The 21,831-nt window shown below is 37.8% G+C and overlaps 2 protein-coding genes across 2 annotated transcripts; both read right to left on the bottom strand.

Annotated features, from left to right (window-relative positions):
- Positions 1–17: 17 nt before the first annotated feature.
- fabp2 (fatty acid binding protein 2, intestinal) lies at positions 18–1,901 on the bottom strand. Its single transcript, XM_037108209.1, has 4 exons — positions 1,744–1,901; positions 1,009–1,181; positions 530–637; positions 18–258 (listed from the first exon to the last, which is right to left on the bottom strand). The coding sequence occupies exons 1-4, from the start codon at positions 1,808–1,810 to the stop codon at positions 208–210; spliced, it is 399 nt and encodes a 132-aa protein (XP_036964104.1). The 5' UTR covers positions 1,811–1,901; the 3' UTR covers positions 18–207.
- Positions 1,902–5,098: 3,197 nt separating this feature from the next.
- gucy1b1 (guanylate cyclase 1 soluble subunit beta 1) lies at positions 5,099–21,666 on the bottom strand. The gene is made up of 13 exons (XM_037099627.1): positions 21,507–21,666; positions 21,140–21,213; positions 18,342–18,442; positions 18,099–18,217; positions 17,023–17,220; positions 15,745–15,975; positions 15,478–15,594; positions 14,632–14,765; positions 13,123–13,320; positions 11,394–11,631; positions 10,556–10,696; positions 8,108–8,262; positions 5,099–6,641 (listed from the first exon to the last, which is right to left on the bottom strand). The coding sequence occupies exons 1-13, from the start codon at positions 21,507–21,509 to the stop codon at positions 6,494–6,496; spliced, it is 1,857 nt and encodes a 618-aa protein (XP_036955522.1). The 5' UTR covers positions 21,510–21,666; the 3' UTR covers positions 5,099–6,493.
- Positions 21,667–21,831: the final 165 nt, after the last annotated feature.

Raw genomic sequence — 21,831 nt, 5'->3', positions numbered from 1 at the left:
ACAAAACACAGAAAACAGGCAGTTATAGAATGGCTTTATTACTACAAGTATCAAAATCTTGTGCAATTCACACCTGTTTCATACGCTGTACAGGCATTACAAGTAGTGCACCTTTTAAAGGTTATATACTGGTATAAGTAGTTGATGATTCAACACAATAATGTATGTAATGCAGAAGGCAAACATATTACTCGTGATCAGTTTGGTCTAAGCCCTCTTGAAAATCCTCTTAGCGTCCACACCTTCATAGTTGTAGCTCTGTTGGCAAAAGATGACATCAGAGACACTCAACAAAAGTCATCATAGCGTCTGCATCTGGCTGGATTATCACGTGGGTTTGCGTATCAACATATGTAAATAGACATATTGACTGTGTATTTAAATCGTATTACAGTAACTTGGAACTCAGAATTACAGAGATACAGCTGAGAAGAACTTTCATCACCTACTTCTACAGCTTTTCAAGTGTACGGCAATAAAATTGGGATTGACTGGTGCCATTATTTGCATAGACATAAAATCATCCTACCTGTATAAGTTCATCTCCTTGTACGATCCTGGTTGTTATCAGTTGATTTCCGTTGTCCTTCCTGCTGAAAGTCCCCGTCATCACGTCTCCCTCCAGCTTCCACGAGCCCTGCAGAGTAAAACATGAAACTCATTCATCAACAAAGTGCAAGTGGCTGACCATTTTATTGCTGTGACTGTTTATAGTAGTAGCCACAAGCAGTCACAGTCATAGCTGAACTGTTAGAGGCTGTAATCAGCTGGGCACAGTGCAAAAAAGCCAGACGTTTTGATGTGTGGATTGTTTTCTTTGCAAGCAAATCAATTATTTTACGCGGCACAAAGGTTCAAAGTCTAAAGGGACTGATATGCCCAGCCCATCTTAGTATTTACAACTAAATGAATGAATAAAGAAAACAGCCAATATGTTGATCTAATTTCTTGTAAAGGTAAGCTTCTGAGTCATTACATGGTGTCCCAATAGATGCCACTTCTGCTCACCGATAGTTCTGTTCCATCAGCAAGGCTGTATTCAAAGGTGACTCCCAGGGTGAAATCTATTTCCAGGGTGCGGAAATTGCTGCTCTCCTTGACATGAAAAGAGTCTCCATTCTGTTCGATGGTTATCTTCAGGTTGTCGTGAGCAGCCAGCTTCCTCTTCACCATGTTAATTCCTATCAAGAGACACATGGAATATATTCAATAGAACTCTGAACAATCGGAGGAAGTTGGTCAGGATTTAACCACTTTTCATGCATAGGTGGGTCCTTAGTTTGAGTGTGTGTAGAGGTTAAGTAGGCTGAAAAGCCAATCACAAATATGTTAAGGTGGTCATTGTGCCATCAAGTGTTCCCAAGTAAGACCTTTGCTCTAGTATGTGGTTCTGTCTCCCATTAAAATGTTTAAATACGTTAAAGATTATTGCAATGTGCTCATTTTAAATAATCTAAAAAACTAAACATTTGCATGATTATCAGATTTTAGGCATAACCGATATTTTATTCAACAACTGTAATCTAAGACTAAAGAACTAAAACAATAAGAATGACTACCTGTACTTTATCATATTCATTATAATATCATATTATTGACATTGATATTTTTTACACAGAGAGCATACATGATACATACACAATGAGAGACACTGTAACTTTTCTACCAATGCATCTAATTCCGCTTTTTTAAAATCTATTCTGCATAGTCTTCAGCATTTTATCAGCAGTTTAAATCACTCACCCATTTTTTCCATGAACTTCTCATAGTTCTCATTGCGATCAACTTTCCAGTTGCCGTTGAAGGTCATGGTGGCTGTGAGGGGTGAACTGGACAACTCTGCAGCGAGGAGTGTCTTACTCAAAGTCTGCCGCTCCTTTTAAACCACACACCCCTTTTATCTCGCAATCTGTTTGAATGCTGATGTGGCCGTTTAAAGCTCAGATTTTCTCAAGGCAATGTCCAGAGCTGCATCTGATTGGGCAATGCCATGGTTGTGAACAGAACGGTGCCTGTGTTGGCATAAAAAAAAAAAAAAATACCTGCCAGAATGGTTGACATCCTGTTATACTTGTAACTCTGTTTACGTAGGGTGTTGGTCATAACTGGTCAACAGTATTTGCTGCAGAACTACGGGACGCAAGCACACAGCATTCAATGCACAAAAAAATACAACTACAGCACATCTTTTTTTATGTAACTTGAAACACATTCACGTTTTGAATGTATATTTGGGTACCTGAACCTCAAACTGAGACAAAAATAACTAAAAACAACTGTTGCAGCATATTGTGAACACAAAGGTTGCACTGCTTTAACTTTGATTACTTCCAATGTAATTTTGCTAAACATCTCAGCCAAAATGTTCTTGCAATAACAATAATTGCTTTGTTCAGCTTCAGAGGTATCCAATCAGGCCTTTGACCTTAATTGTGATAAACGTGACCTTTGATATTTGAGGGTAGTATTACACAAACAACCGTGAACACAGTCACTGTCAGCCAATTTGTGTCCTTAAAATGATTATGATGTATTTAACAGGGTCTGTGATTTAACAAAGCTTGTGCATACATGATAAATGTTTTTTAGCCGGCTATGTTTTATTTGTTTGGTTGTTTGACTATTCTCTATGTTGTATTTAAGGTCAATTTGGAATAAAAGAGTGATAAATGGTAATGACAAATAACTGACTACAAACTACTAGCGTGAATGTCAACAACAAAGCAAAAAGCTGCAAAAAATGCACACAAAACAGTGCTGCTTGAATAATCCCACCAGAGTCTCACTAAGAATATCATAAAACATGGGCAGTGTGCCAATTCTCCTTCGTATCAGTTTCATCTCATCTTATTATGCAGCACAAGAGACCTTTGCCTGACCGTTACTTCCCCCTCGTAGAATCTGCCTCTTATCACACAGAGACCTTTCTACTAGGACTGTAGTGCTGAAAGTGACTGTGAGCTTGAGGTTTATTTGATTAAGCTAATCTTTATCATCATTTCATCCTACAATCTTATCTCATTGTTGTAGTAACAGATAAAACAGAATGTGTGAACTAATAACATGGTGTGTGAAAGGAGGAGTGGTATAGGTCAATGCAGAGAGTCCAAAAAGGTGTTGTGCACCGTGGTTCCAACATTTTACAAACTGTAAAGGATTATGTTTTTAGCATTACTCCAAACATATGGAGTTTTGAATGGAAGGGTGAACTTGGATTGGAAGCCTTAAAGCTCAGTGCCCCTGTGGTTAAATCACTACAGTCATTCCCCATTTGAATTAGGACTACTTCAAATATTTTATTGCTAGCATTTAAGGACTGAAGTTTTTATTGCGTACTTTTAAGGCTCTTAGTTAAATGTTATAGTTGATTTTTACTTACCTGTGCACGTGCTCAGGTCCTCAGACAAAACCCTCACAAACTCAACCATGAAAAGGTGTCATCCTGAAGAAGAAAACAAACACAGCTCTCAACAAATCCGGATAAATCAAGGAATAATAACCAAAAATACAGTAGTTTGTGGTCCTGCAATATCGCAGACTTTGCAACTTTTGTATTTTTTGCCACTATAGGGAAGAAAACATCAAAACAGCCTGACCTGAACATACTGTGCCACCACCACTACTAAGGCCTTGACATTTTCACTTATCATGACAAATGTAATTTATAACAATTATGGCTCAATTCAACTTGGCCCAATAACTCACCATGCATCATTGCAGGGAACTGGAATTTGTTTATTGGCCCTAAATGAGTTTCATCCACGAGTAATTGGCAGTTTCCAAGAATGACAAAGGGCACGTCATCCATGCCCATCCAGCAGATGCAGAACAGCACTAGGTTAGAGTTCATTTGGAGTTTCCTCATAGTCATTGAATGAGATCTCACTGCTCTTTGAGCTCCACCAAGTCTTATTGTTTTAAAATATTATTCTTGAGTTAGCTAAATGTAAACATCTAACTAAGTTCATGTTTAGCTCTTTGGTGCCTTGTGGATAGATAGCACATCTGTCACCTTTCTGTTCCAGCTCGTGATTAAGTTAAATAGACTGACAATCTCTTCTTTTACTTCTCTCCCTCATACTCCTTGTTCATTAGCTGCTGGAGGCTCAAGTTTCTTCGCCATCCACTTGCTAACTTAGCCGTCAGCCATCGGTGCTACGGCTAAACACCTCCCACTTAACCTTGTTTTTATCTGCGTCATGGATGTTGCCGACGGGGCGTCATCTTCGAAAATTAATTTAAGTATTTTTTTTTTTCCTCCCACACTTCTCTTCGAGGCGGACAGAAGAGTCCATTTGGAATAAAATGCTGGTAGCATGAAATGTTTTATGAACGTCCTTCTTCGTAAATTAGCAGAGACACTAGTTAACCCTGTGACTGAAATTCATGCTAACGCTTGCTAATAATGGATCTCGCAGTTAGTTTGCTGCGAGTTTACCTGCCGCGCCGACAATTAATGACGGGAGCCGCCGAGACTCAAAATGTCTCAAGTTCTAACTTAATATTGCATTTAATTTGTGTACAAAACAGCTTGTATTATGAATATTTATGTTTAAACTGTCATATTCCTCACACAGGGTCCAGAATCATTGTGCCAGACAAAAAAAGAGACAATCTTATTTTTCTTTTCTGAATCTCCATTGTAAAAATTTTTTGAATGTATCACCACACAATGTTGTATACGTTCGATAGTAGGGTATATAATCCCAGACGCATGATACAAGTCTACCCTTCTGTATATTTTAAGTAATATGTACAAGAGAACAATCCTGCTTTAGTGACAGTAAAAGCAGCAGGTGTATCAAAAATGAAGTGCTTAGTAAAGGCAGTATTTGTAAGTACAGAACATGATGTTTACAGTACAATACCTCAGTAAATGCACTAATTTACATTTCATCACTGTCAACAATACTCAGAAAAGTATGGATAGTTTGTAATGTGTAGTCTTCTGACTGGCCAACAGAGGGTGCTCTTTACAAAATAATCTGCTGTACATGTTGAACTATATCACTGATGTTTCTGATGTTTGACACCTTCTCAGGTAAGGCAACGACAATACATTATTTCCTTCTACATTTAAATATCAAGTAAACGACACTTTTCTTGACTATTTTATTAGATAGCTCCCAACAGAAACATTGTTAACATAAAGCAGTCATGTCTTAAAAGCACAGAAATGCACTCATACAGAACAAGAGGCACCTGTTTGTTTTCGACACAGGAAGCTGCATGGAGGACATGATGCAAGATTTAATAATAATGAGGTTGGAAAAAATAAAAGCGTGGTACATTTAGTCATGTGAACTAAATCAAACACATACAGCACATAGTTTAGCTTATACAGGCAAAACACTGTAGTTGTATCCATAATTACTTATTTACTTTTATTTTTTTCCACTGTATATTCTGTTTTCTAAAGGTCATAGTAACATTTATAATGGAAAAAAAAGAATAAATATCAATCAAAATATTGTTAACAATAAATATGCTCTGATAGATCAGTGAGAATATCTCAACAACATTTAGAAGACATTTAGTAAATAGTATTCTCTCTCATACATACAAAAAGTGAGTGTGCAATAAGTAGAGGGGTGCAATAAATATATATAATAGTTCAGTAATTCAGTGATCGATACATGAAAGGGCTTTACTAATGGCAAAACCTATATCATTTGTGCCTTTTAAAAAGTGACAAAACTTGTAATACATACATCTGGTGACGCTTGTGTGCCAAAGAACTTTTGGACATGATGACATAGATCTATATAAATACAACAGCTGTAATATCTAAATTTATATTTCTTTTGATGGTATTGATGCCAGAAGAACATATTCAGTGTAAAACCTCATACTCTTGCAAAAACTCTTACATCCAATGAGCAAAAAAACTGTAATGTAATGTAATGTAATGGCACGAACATGACATCAATCTTAAGTCAAATCTTTCATTTTAAATTTAAATGTCATTATCACCCTTAAAAGTGAAAAAGACGATGGTAAAATATATTTTATTCATGTTAAGTAAAACTAGTTATTTCAACTGGTTAGTACTAAATTGTCACTTTTTTTGGCAAGCTGTGGAACAAATACAGTACATGACAAAATTAGCAGCTAAAAACATAGATGGACAGATGTTTTGCTTATCAAAACTTTAGTGATAATATATACAACAACAGTGTGAGAATATTCTGTCCAAAATGTATCAAACTTTAATGTACGATCGCACTTCTACGATTCATGAAACACTCCACTATTGTGTCTATGCTACAAAAATATAGTGAGGTCATGATAGATTGTGGTCAGGAAGAAACAAGCAGGGAGAGAATTCAAATTAACGTTATATTAAAAATATCATCATATCTATAGTAAGATATTTTCTCATCCCTGCTCATCTGTGTAATTATAAAGACATCTGGACTGTAGACAGTGTCGTACTGAAGCTCATTAGATGTCTAGACGTCACTCATTGTGTATTATTGTTGAATCTCGATTGTTAAGCTTTAACTATGGTGGACTCTGAGTCGGTGGGGTTCCTGGACAGAAACCACACCTTCATCGGTTCCTTCTTTCCTTTCATGGTGATGGGGCCCCGGTACTCCAGATTGAACTGAGGGTCAGCGTTCTCAGCGGACTGCAAACACCTGGAATACAATGCCAACACCATAACAAATCACTCATGCTGCATGGGGGTATCTTATACTCACTCAAATCAAAACAACATGTCTCCTGTTTTATGCCTAAAATGAATTCCAACTTGTCCTTCATGTATAATACTGGCACCTTCTTAACCAATCACAAAGTTGAATTTGTTTAAACAACTTAGAAAGCTGCTTTTTCTACAATTTCTCTCCAGCCTCTGATCAAATCTAAACAGGTGACAATATGTCACTCATATGAAATAAGGAGGTAATTTACACTGTTCAATAAATTATTGCACTGGCTTCCTGTGAGTCAAATAAAAAAAAAAACGTATAATTTCTCTATAGGGCATTGCAGAGTATCCATACCCCTCAGATCAACCTGGATAGATTTGCTCAGTCCCATGATCAAATCAAAGCAAGGTGGGGCAGCTTTAACTTTCCATGCTCCCCCAGCTGTAGAAAAGATTCCAGATCCATCAATGTTTGCTATGTATAAGACATGACATTTTACTACAACTAATTATTGGCTTGCTTTTATTTTTATTGTCCTCTAAATGAGGGCTTCAGGGTGCACCCATTATGGTCGCACATGCACCAAAAAAATCTGACATGTGTGACTAAACATTTTTCATCGGTCACACAGGGGTGACTGATATTCAGCAGGTCGGATCAAAAATATGCATACTTTTTTTTTTTAAATAAACAATGCAAAAAAAAACCAAAAACAAATCCTGAAATACTTTCACAAGCACTACAAGTATAAGAGCTTGTAAAGTGCTTCTGCCCTTATTTGCAATTTCTCGTCATGCGTTTTGTGTTTATATAAAGAAAAACACTAACTGCATTGTCTTTCTGTTTATAACCATTTACAAGTGTTAAGAAATGTAGTAAGAAAATATACTTAAATGTGGTATTATTAGCTGTGCCTATATTATGTGCTGTGATGCTTATCAGTGAAGAAATGTAGTCTAGAGCCCTGTGAATGCAATTTATTTTTCATCTTTAACTATTTACTTGCTTGTTTAGGGTTTTAACAACTTAATTTTTTGATATTTTTTTGGATTTGGTGCCCCCTCTGGACAAAAGTGGCAGTGTTTCAACTGTCAAATCCACAAAATACAATTTAAAAAATAAAATGATCTGAGGAAAAATCTCCTCCTGCTTCTTTTTTTTACTTTTTTAACATACTACTCACTGTCACTTTGCCTGGGAAAATGTTAACACAGGCTCTTCCAGTCTGCACGGCGACCTGGTATTAAGAGAAACTCAACAGAAATAGTTCATCTTCTTCCTGATGGTCTAACTTACTTATGTAGGTAATTTAGGGGCATCAGTAGTAAATTGAGACTGTTTCATCAGCAGTTAAATATTCTTTGTAGTAGATTTCATTGCCTTTGCAAAACAATTTGAAATGCCTTGTGTCTGAATGGTGTTCTATTAATACATTTGCTTTGCCTTCTTCTTACCGGTAAGTATATTCTGAGACATTTATTTTTCCCTTTTCGCCAGTCGTCTCTGTACGACTTGTGAGGTTGACCGTATTTCCAAAAAGGCAATATCTGGGCATCCTCTGTCCAATCACCCCAGTCACCACTTCCCCTGTGTGGATCCCAATAGTAATCTGGAGAGAAAGGAGAATGAAAAAGGAGACTCTTCATACATGTCAGTTTTAATTTCACCAAAGTTAATAAACCAGGCAAAGATATTGTTATTTCTTGTCAAATACTGGCAAAACCAAATTTAAATATTTATTGTAAGCTATCAATAGCACCAATCATTAGTTATCCGCCGTAAACTGATTCCAGCACCAAGATGCACCAGATTTATTCTACTTCAAAAGTACTACACTAACAAGAATTGCACAGCTGAGTGAGAAAAACTGTCCTAGCATTTAAATAAACCTGTGTAGATATAAAATTGTATGTCTCGATAAATGATTTGTGCTCCACTGACAGCAAGAACTAACCAGCTGAAAGCTTCTCTTAGTTGGTTGGCACAAATTTTTAAAGCTATCGACCGAAAAGGTGCAACAGATGGTGGGTGGATATGAGATTAAGTGAGCCAGAAAGCGCTCCACGCACAAAATTAGATTTCCTTTCTTTTTCTTTTTTTTGATTTGCAATAAACCAGCGATTCCAAAAGTAGCTCCAGGCAATCTACAGACTAATATTTACACTTGAACTTGTAGGCACTTCAGTGCTTGTTGTGTTCGGAGCCTGAACACGCTGTGAGTGTCTGGGACAAATGAGAATCTATTTTTAGACACAGAATCGTGAGATGATTTGAGTCTGTTTCTGCTGCTGAAACGGAGTCCTCTTCAGCCAGTGCCATGTCCAAAAATAAACAGCGTTTTGTTAAACAGACATCATTTTCCAAAGTTAAGTCTCAACAGTCATCGATACAATAACAATCTCCAGCAGTCAGTTAAACAAAAGTCTGCTGTTTTTTATCCAACTTTTCACTGCTCATTACCTCAGCCTGGAAATATGTCCAGATGCACAGATTATTATAAAATCAATCAGCAAAACATTCTTGAGGGTTAAGTGTTGGTCATATTAGGCTGGATGACAGTATCAATGGGGATGTAGCAATCAACCGATATCACCATTAACTTGGTTTGAAATGTTATGGTCTTTCCATCACACTTCATAAAAGGCGACACTACTGTAAATTACTTTTCACAGAAGGGTTTGGCTTTAATTCCAATGTAAACGCCTACACAGAAGGAGGAGGATCATTGCAATCTTGATAAGTAAACACGCACAGAAATAAACACATAAATAAGGAACATGCACTTTGACCTGACATTTTTGTTTATTTTTCTTAATTATTTTGAATTGTGTTCTTTGACCACTATATTATTTTTGTTTTTCAAAAGGCAGCAACTACTTAAAAAAAAAAAAAAAAAACACAAAGAAGTTCCGTGGGGAGAAAATACACATTTTTTCATCTGTGGTTTAGCGTTTATGATCTTTGCAACGCTATTTGTCAGCTGCACAAGCAGTCTGAATTTTCAAAGCAATTTCAGAAAATTTACAGAACTCCAAAATGCCTAAATTGCCTGTGCCATAATAACAGGCGCATTCCTGCACAATATCTAAATATGTGAGGAAAAAATAAAATACCTCTACTCAGGCCTCCTCAGGAGGGAGTCTGAATACTTTGCCCTCAGTCACTGCATTTTAGCTGTGATCCAAGGCCATTAACGTTAACAAAACTGACACATTAAGACAAATGATTAAATGGGAATAAAGGTAGAACAAACAGCCATCTTGTTCCTAGCGAAAAATACCAATAATCCAAAGAAGAGGGATCTGTGTTCCAGAGGACATAAAGTTCAAACAGAAAGAGGATCGAGGACCAAACTCAACTGAAGTGGACACAAAAGGGAACTGAGTACACTTTCAAATGAACCATGTGAACACAAAAGGAACTGGGTCCCTTTTCTGTCCAAAATAAGACAGGGTTTGTTTCATTGTAAAAGGACTTTATGTGAAAACAGCCTTAAACTGGGGCAGACTGCAGACAGCCATGTGGTACCTCTATAATAAGCTACACCTGGAGGAGAGTGCACAATCAAACCAAAAGTTCTGTGGTAACATCAGCAACTTCTTTGAACCTGAAGCGTAAACATACTTTGATTGACTGAATTATTTCAAGTGGGCATAAGTGCCGTGTCTCCATCTCGTCTCCATCGCTCAGCACGATAACTGTGCTCTCCATGCAGCTGTTCTCATTAGTGTGACGTGTAAGAATGGTCAACATTAAATTTGGGATGTTTTTTGCAGAAATGACAAAGAAATATAATATGCTATATATTCAAACTAATTTTGTCTGTACTTAGCAGGTGTTTGCTGTAATACTCAAATATTTATCCATAAAATACAGGGAACTTCACTGAAATCTTCTCACACCTGTACTGGTTCATCATCCACTTTGACCTGTCCAGCAATCTCCAGCATATCCAGAGCGAGATGGCAGATGGACTTGGCGTGGTGTGTGCACGGCTCTGGCAGGCCGCTCACCGTCATGTACTTATCACCCACTGTTTCCACCTGTATAAAGAAAAGCATTTTGTCAGTCTTTACATAAATTATATCACAACTCTTTTCTTTTCTTTACTCTGGTTCTTGTAAAATCATCTGCTCCCACTGTGTACAAAGAGATTTTTTGCACACAGTGCAGCTAGAAATAAACTGAAACACCCTGAAATAAACACTTAAACACTTACATCAGCTATAAGATATTCAGGGCCTCTTTGAGCAATGCTAAAACCCTAGGACCACCAAGCCATTCAGCTCGTAGAGTAAATATTACTTCTTTTGGTGACCCAGTGCCTGAGGCCGATCCCCTGGAAGTGCCGAGGTCTGTTTGACTTCTTAAAGTGCATTCTTGTCTGAAAGCCTGGAGTGTAAATCTGTTGCACGAGGCCTATAAAGTGGTGCAGAGCCTCTGTAAAACTACACTGTGTTTAGAAGTTAGTACTACCCTTCTTATGGTAAAAAACTCAAGTCAATTGATATAAATACTCTCTTATGGATTTGTATGTGCATAACTGCACAACATTATTCGCAAAAAGAGTCGGTGTGCCTCACTCAAAGAACAGAAAAAAACAGTTCTCTAATTTAGATCATGGACTCACTTTCTATCAGGATCACTTTACTGCACTCATTCCTCTCTTTTTATTCCTTTACTGAGAAAAATGTACACAAATGTATTATACACTGTCATGGAAAAATTTGTTCTCCCAACCTTGTATACATAAGGGTTATTCCGAGAGTCTGTCAAGATGTCAAAACGTGTGTAAACATCATTGAGCAGGTTGACTATCTTGATGGCTCCCTCGGCTGAGGCGTGCTTGCTGCAGAAGACATTGAATCCAACAATGCCACTAAAGAGGATGGTCACGTTGTCGTAGCGTTTAGCCGGGACGGGCCGTTTGTGTCGCAGCTCGTTGGCAACAGATGGCGGCAGAACAGAATAAAGCAATCTGAAAGAAAGAAGAGGAATGGACACTTTGAGCGAAGGCGCAGTTAGGGTGCACTCGAGCGGCAGAGTAATGGGCCGGTGCTGCCAGACTGAAGTCCATCCTTCGGATCAGCGTTTTATTTGCTCACCCACCACCTTTTTGGTCATTTCGCTTTGCAAGCTGGTCTCAGATGGGAGGGTGGTGTTTCTATGGTAACTGGTTAGATCATGGCTGTTTGTTCAAAGCAAAATACTTTCCATGATGCATCATAATTTGAATACACATGACACATACAGAAGAGACAATGGTCACCACACACAACACTATACACGTAGATAGAGTATTTATCTGTAATTATCCATGACAATCCTCACACATGGGGTACAGTGTTTTTCTCTTAGTAAGGAGCACACATAAACAGAAGCAAAAACAATGAAAATGTACGTTGATGTCAAGCTCTTCAAAGGCTGTGACGGTGCAGCTGCAGTTTTCTTAAATATTTAGATAGGAGCCATGAATTCTAATCATTGTTCGGAGCTCGAGGCACTCTGGTACAGGAGAATGGTAAGAATAATAATAAAGCTATCCACCAGTGGAGTGGAAGTCTTTTCCTCTGAGAATATAGGGCCGCTTCAGAAGTCTTAATAAAGACCATGCTCCACCTCTGTGCTCCCCTCCAGCTGTCGCACACTGCTGTGCTAAATTACTATGACAGGCCCTTTTCTGAAAGCTGGTGTCTTCACCACATCAGAGACAGAGGAGTAGCTTAGGCAAGTAGCTGTCTTGAGGACAACAATAGATTTTGACCTTAGGTGGTCCTCCTGTAACGTAGCCTCACAACAACGGTGGAGGACTGAAACCTGTCAGTGTCTTCAGTGTTTCTTGTCTCAATTCCATCCTTAAAGGAGAATAATTAATGAGACATCTCTTTTATCTCACTGAAAGTTCAACTAATTAAAAATCTGCTACCTATTTTTCCAATAAAGGAAAATAAAACAAAGATAAAAGCAGAACTGTGATACATGTATTGTAGTTTGACCCACAACCTACAGATAATGACATGGCTGAGGTATATGATTACACATAATTACAACTGTAATGCACAATATTTCTCGATCGTTTACTCGAGGGAAAAGTTTGTGTGTAAATGAAAAAATATATATACCTCTGCAAAAATGTGAGGCACTCCTGGGGTCTAAGAACAGCAAGCAAAAAGCTTACTGCCAATGGAAAACAACAAGAAAAGACACCTCTCAGCACAAAAACTGCATTCTGTCTGATCAGGCCCTTGAATTATATTTGTGGATCTTGCATTGCTGATGTAAGATCATATGAATATCTTACATTTCTTGAGAATGTGCACAAAACACTAATGTGTGGTCATAATTCTTCTACTGTTATTGTCACAAGATAAGTAAAGAGTTGGGAACTAATTAAAGCTGAAAATACAGCTTACACTGGAATTTATTTTCATGAAGCATAGTGGAAAAACCTAGAAAAAAATAGTCCAACCTGTCTGTCTTTTTCTTCTCATCCTCTAGGGCCCTCAGTGTGTGCTGCAGTCGATCTGTCAAGATTTCCAGCTCCTGGGTCAGCTTGTACTCCTCACGAAACTGCTCACCCAGCAGCACCAGGTCACGAGTGGCATCGTGTAGTGGGATGTCACTCAGGTATAGCCCCCTCCGTGTGAGATCATCCAGGTTCATAACACTACAAAAGCAGATACGGGAGAAAACAATGAAATACTCATTGATTACTGTTTGTGTTACAGTGTTATTTTCACAGCGAAATTGCTGAAAATGTTTGTTTCCGTGGGTAGATGGGAAACTGCAGACTTTTTCCTTTTGGTCCTTCTCACATCAGGAATAAGCTTAAATCAAACAGAACAAGCAGCGGCAATGAGATCACCATTGTTCTTTCAGGGATGAGTCTGCTGTCTCCACATCGCAGGACGACATCTCTTGAACCCTGCTCCCCTGTGTCCGATATTTCACACTGCTTATAAAAGGGCCTCAGAGGCTAATGGAGGTCACAGCAGCAGAACCAGTGTAATTACCAGCTCACAGGTGTCTTTGCTTCTCTGTGTTTTTTCTTTCTGTAAGCGTGTGTCTATACATTTTTATTCTGAAAGCACAGAAGCAAAATACAGCTGAGCGGACCTGTTAACTGGTTAATTATCTGACCGTGTAATTGCATGAAAAACATAATGCCCTTTTGAGCAAATTTGACTCTTTCCTCCATTTTATCTTCATTTTATTACTTTTATCTGCTGCCGTTACAGTATTTACATAGACAGAATATTGTGATTACTAAAAAAATATACCATAAAGGATTAATCCTCTACACACACACACACACACACACACACACACACACACACACACAATATAGGACTAAAGGGACTTCTAAAGGGTCACTTTTAGTAATTCTAATTCTAATCTCACAAAAAGTGCCTTGTAGGGCTGGTCTAAGGTTTTAAGTTTATAAACAATTTATCTGCTGATTATTTTCATGATTAATTGATTCTTCCTTTAGTCTATAAGACAGCCCTGGGGGACTTCTTCAACTCATCTCTTTTTTACCCAACTAGCAAACAGACCAAAACCCAGAGAGTCTTTGTTTACTATCATAAATTACATGGTCCCTTATTTCCTTGTGTTTAAGTGATTTTATCATTAATTTGAAATAATTAGCGAATGTGTTTGTGTCTTGATTTTTCAGTATCAAGGCTTCATGAATATTATTAATGTAGTTGTCCAGAACAAAATATAAATACTGTACTGTTCAAGTATTATTTATATGTGTGTGTGTATATATATATATATATATATATATATATATATATATATATGTCATTTTCCTCTATGCACATGACATTAATCAACATAAACCAACACCTCAGAATTTAAATTGCCAGAAACTGGTGTGTTTACGTTCAGTGGAAAAAAATAGAATCTGCGTTTTGGCGTTTATAAAATTCCGTCTGAGCTTCCGTCAGGACAGACTGCACTGCAGGATTACCTGGGTGAGCAAAGAAAAAGGATGTTCTCCGCCTCGGGCAAGTAAATCATCTGTCCTTTCAATCTCAGACAGCTGATCTCCACCCCAGTCAGCTCGTCCTCATTCTCCACAGTCTCCACATTCAGCAGGCCCTCCTGTCAGGATTACATCACACTTATGAATATTTCATTACATGTTCTTCTCCAAATCTGCTTCAAAACTGGGCATCAGTTCAGCTCATGCTTTATTTTTAAGCTGTGGTTTTTCTGTGTCTATAGTTACATGCATCATTTACAATTGGAGACAGTTCAGTTTTCATGGATTTTCAAGGAACACCTCAGCACTTACTGTTTCATGAGTACACACAAAATGCAAATTTCACTGTTTCCTATTCTTACTACGTACTCCTCCCTCCTGAGTTTCCATTTGATTTCTCATTTCTCAGTACTCTAAAACATATCTTTACCTTTCCACTCTGTCCTCTGTCCAATTTTTCAATTCTCCCAGAATTATCGTCAGTAAAGCTCTTTATGTTCAGGACATCAAGACCCTTAAACTCTTTACTCCATGCATAAACTGCAGTATTAAAAGCTGAATATCAATTTTTTTTTAAATTATTCATTATTTACAAGCTCTGTGATCCCTGCATGTAAACAATTTTATCCTTACTAACAGCCTTAATGAGACACAAAGAGTCAAAAATGTTAGGTAGCTGCTAAAAATATCTGTGAACTCATAAACATTATATCATATATAATAATAATTATATATGATATAATATGTATAAGACTATAAACCTCAAGGAAAGGTACGATAATATCTGAAAAGTACTGATGTGAACAGCCATGTGACAAAAACTGAATCTACCTTGCTGCGCAGAACAAAGACGGTGTTGATGTGGGAGAGGATGCCATGAAAACTGAAGTCAATGTGAGGACGGACCAGAGAAAAAACTGAAGGCAGGATGCAGGTGCCAGGCTGGAGCTGGGGAATAAAATATATACATTGCAGTTACATTACATCAGGAATTATTGCTTTGTGTATGTACTAAACTGTTGTAATGTACTGAGTTACTAAAACATGATACAGTGCTGTCTTTGCTGCATGAAAACATTTTGTATCCAAAATGCACACCTGAGGCAAGACTCGATAAATGGCATTCCCACACTGTGTGAGCATCAGGTCTTTGTCAAACATGAGGTGGAACGGGAAAGCCTTGCAAAATGTGTACGGGCTGATCCGAGTCTCCTGTGTGCCATTTTCCTCGAAGCCATCCAGATCTTCGTAGAAAGCCTCCTCCTCTGAGTCCTTCTCCTCAATCAGAAACTTGATGTGGTCGCACTCTTCGCTTTTGGGTTGGATCATCTGCATCACATGAAGTTGAACAGCTGATGTAATTAAGTTGAAATGAATTAAAAATGCTTGTATTGTGTCAGCAGGTTACAGTAATACATTGTTTTTGATTAAATATTTCACTCATGAAATATCAGTGTCATTAAAATAAACCAATTCATAATATTCCTGACCTCAAGTCTAATAATATAGAATTTAAAAAGTGGTGAATGACATTCAGTGGGTTTGTGGGCATAAGGCACGCTGACGTCGAGCTGCTGTCTCTGCACCCTGTTACCACAGCAACAGAGGCTAATATATCCAGAAACTGGGTGTCACATTTGGAGCGTCTGCCATTTACTGTTCTTTCATTACACAGACAATTTCTGAAAAAAAATTATCCTGTCTGTACAATATGATTAGGTTCAGGAGAAAATGTTGCTCGCTTATGAAACAAAGAGTAAACTCCAGCCAAAGTGCAGGGGACGTCTACAGGCCATGATTTGTGGGCTGCACATTAACATACAAATAGAAATACCAATGGCAGTTCATGATATCGAGTTATTCATACTGGTTTAGACAAAATCTGATTAGTGTGGTGGAGTGAATGAGCTAAGGCAAAAAATGTGGATCTGTGACAAACAAATTAAATTCATCGACAGTTTGACAAAGTGAAAATAAAACTGTAGAGGAAAAAAAACTCCTTGAAAGACTCCCAAGCTCGGGACTCTATAACTTAGATCTAAAAATATCCTCTGACTCACAGACATTAGCCAAAAACTCAGCGCTGAACTACAGTTGTCACAGCGCAGCACTGCTCCTGTCTGGTTATTTTGGAACTTTCTGTTGTTTAATCTTCACATTATAACCTCTTCAATTATATTCTCAGACATGAGTGCACACATTTCGAGTCAAAACATTACAGGGACTAAAAGGCTTCATGGAATGTTGAAAAGAATAAATTAGAGAGAAATGGGGGAAAACTGTGAAGTCATCTTCATTCATCACGAGCAGCAGAGCGGGCCATTAGAGCTGCGGGTTCAGTGTGCATGAAGACAGAACAAAAACAGCAGAGCAGACCTTCATCTCTATCTCTGTGCCGTGGATTTGTTGAGCGACGGTTTTAATGATGCCAATCACAATGTCTTGCAGGCCTTCTCTCTCTGAGTAGTAGTGAAGAATCAGATTGTTCCCCTTCTCAGCATCTGTGCAGCGGAACGAGGGAGCCCTCATCCCGGGATAGATGGTACCGAGGTGGTCATGTAGAGCATCCAGATTCTGAAACGTTAAATATGCTACATTCAATCACTGTCCAGTTAACTGAATCTGGCTGAGGGTATAATTAATTGGATGATGAAGCTGTACATTTTACATGAGACCTTAAAGAAGTCTTTTAGCTCTTTGAAACTGAAGAAGTAAAGGCTAAGATATCCAGACTCTGAGTCCTGACTATCTACAAATTCTGCATCCGACACTTCCCATAATGTAACAAAAAAGCATATTTCATTTCATCCATCTTAAATACACAATATGTACTATTCTTAATGAGTACAAGTACAAATACAGTTTTGACATTATGATGACTGTGTGTTGTGTTGCAAAAGTTTGTATGCTAACCAGCTAGCCCCTAGCTGCCAACGCTCCTCTCCTAGCAGTGTAATCACCAACACTATCCCGGTTCCCCTAAGCCAAGTCTGGGCTGCTAGCTGTAGAGCTGAGTAAGCAAAATAATGGCAGTTACACTTAGTAGCTGTTACCTGGTAATGTGATTCCCGCTTGTTTGTTTTGCGTATGAATCCCATAGATGAGCCAGTTCTTACATACTGCCCCGTTAAATAATACACTGGACCGGCATTACACCACTGTTTTATTCAGGATAAAAAAACAAAGACAGCTTTACATGCAGTCTTAACTGTGGCGTTACTGCACACTCTCTTTGTAAAAAGGACCTATTTTTGACCTATATTTTTTTGTATTGCAATGACTGAGCAGTGCTCCTTGAAATGGGTAGACTAATGTTCATAAGACAAGATGTGATAATCCTTTACTGATTCATGTAGAATCAGTGGAGTACCCCTTTAAACATATTCAACATTCATATTTTAGTTTGTTTTACCATCAAGTTTTCTTCCATGCAAAGAGGTGAGACAGCCTACCTGCAGGAACTCCCGAACATTCGATCCTAACACTCGCAAGATAGTGTCATATCCCGACTCTTGGCAAAACTCAAAAAACATCTTCCCGAACAACTGCAAGATTTCTCCTGCATCAATCTCTGAAATACAGGAAGGGTCACATCAGTGACACACATTCTTATAATGTTCTAAAGCTACAGTTTTTTTTTAAATCACAAACCACATATGGAACAATTCTATTTCAACAAAAGCAAGATCACTTACTGAGAACTTTGCTTGCAGCAGCAACAAGATCGTATGTTTTGCCATCTTCGTATATGATTCTAACCAGGAATTGACCCTCAATATCAAGCTGAGCTTCCCTCCTGAAAACAAAGTGAAGTCATCACTCATGAGCTACAGCAAATGTCTAAGGGAGAAGTAAACAATAATTGCAGGCAATGTGTTCAGGCATCCAATGGCTTTGTCTTCTTGGAATTGCTTTTCCGATGTTGCTTAAATCACAGGGCAACTTCTGTTCACAAGAATAATCCAATAACAACTGTTAGGTCTCATTTGTGCCCTGTAAGTGTAAGCCATCTTGATTTATATTACAGTAACATAAAAATGTTGCTATAAAGTGGATATATGGTTATAAACAAGAACAGACAACCAGGTTTACTTTTACTGCAGGTTCTTTGACAAAAAATACACAGCTCACATTGTGCTTTGCTATTTATACATCTGACAATCCATTTTACCCAAAATTGTCAGAAAGCATAATGAGTTTCTGATTACAACTGTTTAACTAAGAAAACAGAAATGATTTACAAGCCTGATCAGAAATCCCCATTTTATCAGAACGTGTAACAGCTGAGACAACATACCAAACCTTAAAAGCATTTCTAAAGAAAATAAGAGCTCATTGTTTTAGAAAAAAAACATGATAAATTGCGCAATAAATAACAATGAGGTACATTTTCAGAGATGATGCAGGGAGCTCCAGTTTTGATCACTTTGAGAACATTTACACGAGCCAGCTGCTGCTGGGGTTTTTTCTAATGCCTCTTTTTTTAGGCTGGGTCAAGTCTAGGGCAGTTGAGACTACACATGAAAAATAAACGAAGACTGAGCCAAACAATTCAACATGCCGAAAAAATGGCATGTTAATACTATAATGGTGGACAGGGAACTGCATTCACCGAGGGTATTTGTTAGAATGGGACATATGTACAGCATTCTACCTTTGTATCATACAAAAACTACATAGGTTGGCAGGACCCGTCAGTGGTGGAATGTATTGTGCTTTTTTTTAGGAAGGGCTGCAGCTGAGGTCATGTCCCACAAATAACAAATAAATAAAGGATTCTTTCATTTTCCCACCAGAATTGTCTTTCTTGCATACCACAGAGTTCCTGTCCAGTGAAAAGAAACATGTCTCTCCATTTTTCTGAAAAATCCAGGGATGAAGCTTTACCAAATGGGTTGATAGAGATGTACTACCTACTATACCTGAATAAACCAATTAACAACCCATGATTTAACTTAATATATATAAAAATGCACTGTAACAAAGCTGACAAAGGGTTGTCTTGTTTTGAAAAGTCATGTCGGGAAAGTTATCAAAACTTTGACAGTTAACTGAATAAATAAAATATTAAATATCTTAATCATGAAAAATAAATATCAGGTGTCTATTTCAGATGTCTGATTGCAAGGGGGGTTTGGATTTATGACCTCAGTGTTTTGTAAAACCCTGGTTACGGCCCTTTTTTGAGGTGTTTGTACTTTACGCGAGTGTTTCTATTTACTTTGTACTTTCTGCTGCACATTTCAGAGGGAACATTTGTATGTTTTACCCAACTACATTTATTTGACAGCTGAAAATATTTATTATTTTGCAGATGTTTTTTTTTGTAAAATTGTTATGGCCTAAACTACCAGAAAAATATTGACTAGTAATAAGTAATAGTAGTAGTAGTAGTAATTATAATTAAATAATAATAAGATACTTATTAGTTTTAATCACTTATGACCAAAACTAAATAATCACTTTGCCAATAATATCAGCTGATATTGCCCTATCACAGATACATCTGTATCTGATATTTATCTGAATTTTTTAAATTTCTAATTATGCCATAAAAAATGCTTTTGTTAATCTATATTACACTTCCAGTGAAGTTAATCATTTCAGTGCACTGATGTAATTTTGGACAATACAGTTTAGTTGTGAAACTGAAATATCCTGCTTCTGTCGCATATGTGTCTTTGTCACAAGTTCATGGATTTATGGATATCAGCCAATATATCAATATCGGAATAGTTGTACGCCTTCATAGCGGCGTCAGCCCCAAAAATTCAGTATATATTCTGATAATGTCCCTCTACATGAAAACACACGGGTCTGTCCCGCAGGTGTATTTATTAGTGCTGTTTCTCATTTTATGTTGCTAGATGTCAATCATATACATGTACAGAGATAGAAATTTAATTTATGATATATCTGGACATCTGGACACTACACAATGTGTGCACAGTTGTTTCAAACAAACTACAATTAAGTACATTTTGGTGGTAATACCTTTGTATATTTACTTAATAAAAGGTGCACCATGTAGTTTGGGGGAATACATTTTTATCAGGGGAGAAACATCTTCTCTGACTGATTCTTTATGCCTAAACAAATCACACAACCAAAAAAAACCAAAAGGACAAAACAGCTTGTTAAGTTAACTTCTGGAAGAAAAAAATTCAGATTGTAAATATTAAAATTCTGTGTTTGAATTTCTTCTCGAAAGCTATACAGTGTCACTTTAAGGGCTCTGAATACATCTTTTACCAATCCAGCATTAAACAAATGTTTCATGCCTTCATGTTTTGGCTTTCAGTTTGAGCCTACAGAAGATGGAGGTTAATAATTACAGTAAAAGCAAATGTCTATCCCCACTGGACACACAGTGACAGTGTGTGAGCTGATTGTGAGCCCCACTACAGTAGTAGAGGTGTCCCTGAGGTCTGGTTGGTCACACAGTGTAACCTGTGACACCGACAATAGTAAACACTTGATCCAGAAAACTCACTTGATGTCTTCCCACACTTCCGGGCCGTAATTCCTGAGAACGAGGAGCTCCAAGGCGTGATTCACAAACCCATACTGCAAATATATGGACAAACACGAGCAACGTCAACATTATCTCACACCAACTGACAGTTTTACTGTGCCTAGCTACGTATACGTGTTTTTATACGACATAGCATATGCTCACAAGACATTTAATATTCTGTTCATCTGTTAGTTCACAATAAACACAGAAATTATTATTATTAACGGCTGCGTTACATCGCGGTTTCCTATCCGGAAAAGTCAAACACAAATGCGCCACGTTGCGTCACAAACAGACAATTTCACCAGCGTTAAACCATCACACAAAGTCCTCGTGTACGTACCATGATGGCAGCTGCTTCTATTTCTCCTTATTTTTGAGGAAAAATCCGTTTAATGTGACACAACATTCATCGTTTGGTACAGATGCTGAGTGTTATCTGCGTCCATTCCTCCCCCGTTTCTCCTCAGCTGCTGACGGACATCTAGTCTGTCCAATAGTAGAGCAGAGACGGGCTTACGTAAGCCGTCCCTGACGAATCAGAGTGCAGCTGCGTTGTACAGTCGTTGCTGGTGAAGCTGAAGTCGCCGCAGGAGAGAAGCTGGATTTTCTGCCATTTCTCATCATGTTTTACGCCCAGAACTTTACAACTGATATCATCTACTTAC

This window comes from Acanthopagrus latus, chromosome 1 (genome assembly GCF_904848185.1).
Source record: "Acanthopagrus latus isolate v.2019 chromosome 1, fAcaLat1.1, whole genome shotgun sequence".
NCBI classification, from domain to species: domain Eukaryota; kingdom Metazoa; phylum Chordata; class Actinopteri; order Spariformes; family Sparidae; genus Acanthopagrus; species Acanthopagrus latus.
The sequence above is the reverse complement of the archived record's forward strand: the minus strand, read 5'-3'. Positions and strand labels throughout refer to the sequence as shown.

Coding starts and splice junctions, on each gene's coding strand:
- fabp2 (XM_037108209.1), bottom strand. CDS start 1,810: ATGACCTTCAACGGCAACTGGAAAGTTGATCGCAATGAGAACTATGAG. Junction 1,182..1,743: donor GAAGTTCATGGAAAAAATGG/GTGAGTGATTTA, acceptor GTCTCTTGATAG/GAATTAACATGGTGAAGAGG. Junction 259..529: donor AAGGAGATGAACTTATACAG/GTAGGATGATTT, acceptor TTTTGCCAACAG/AGCTACAACTATGAAGGTGT.
- gucy1b1 (XM_037099627.1), bottom strand. Junction 15,976..17,022: donor GCACAGAGATAGAGATGAAG/GTCTGCTCTGCT, acceptor CATGTGATGCAG/ATGATCCAACCCAAAAGCGA. Junction 14,766..15,477: donor TCTTTGTTCTGCGCAGCAAG/GTAGATTCAGTT, acceptor TAATCCTGACAG/GAGGGCCTGCTGAATGTGGA.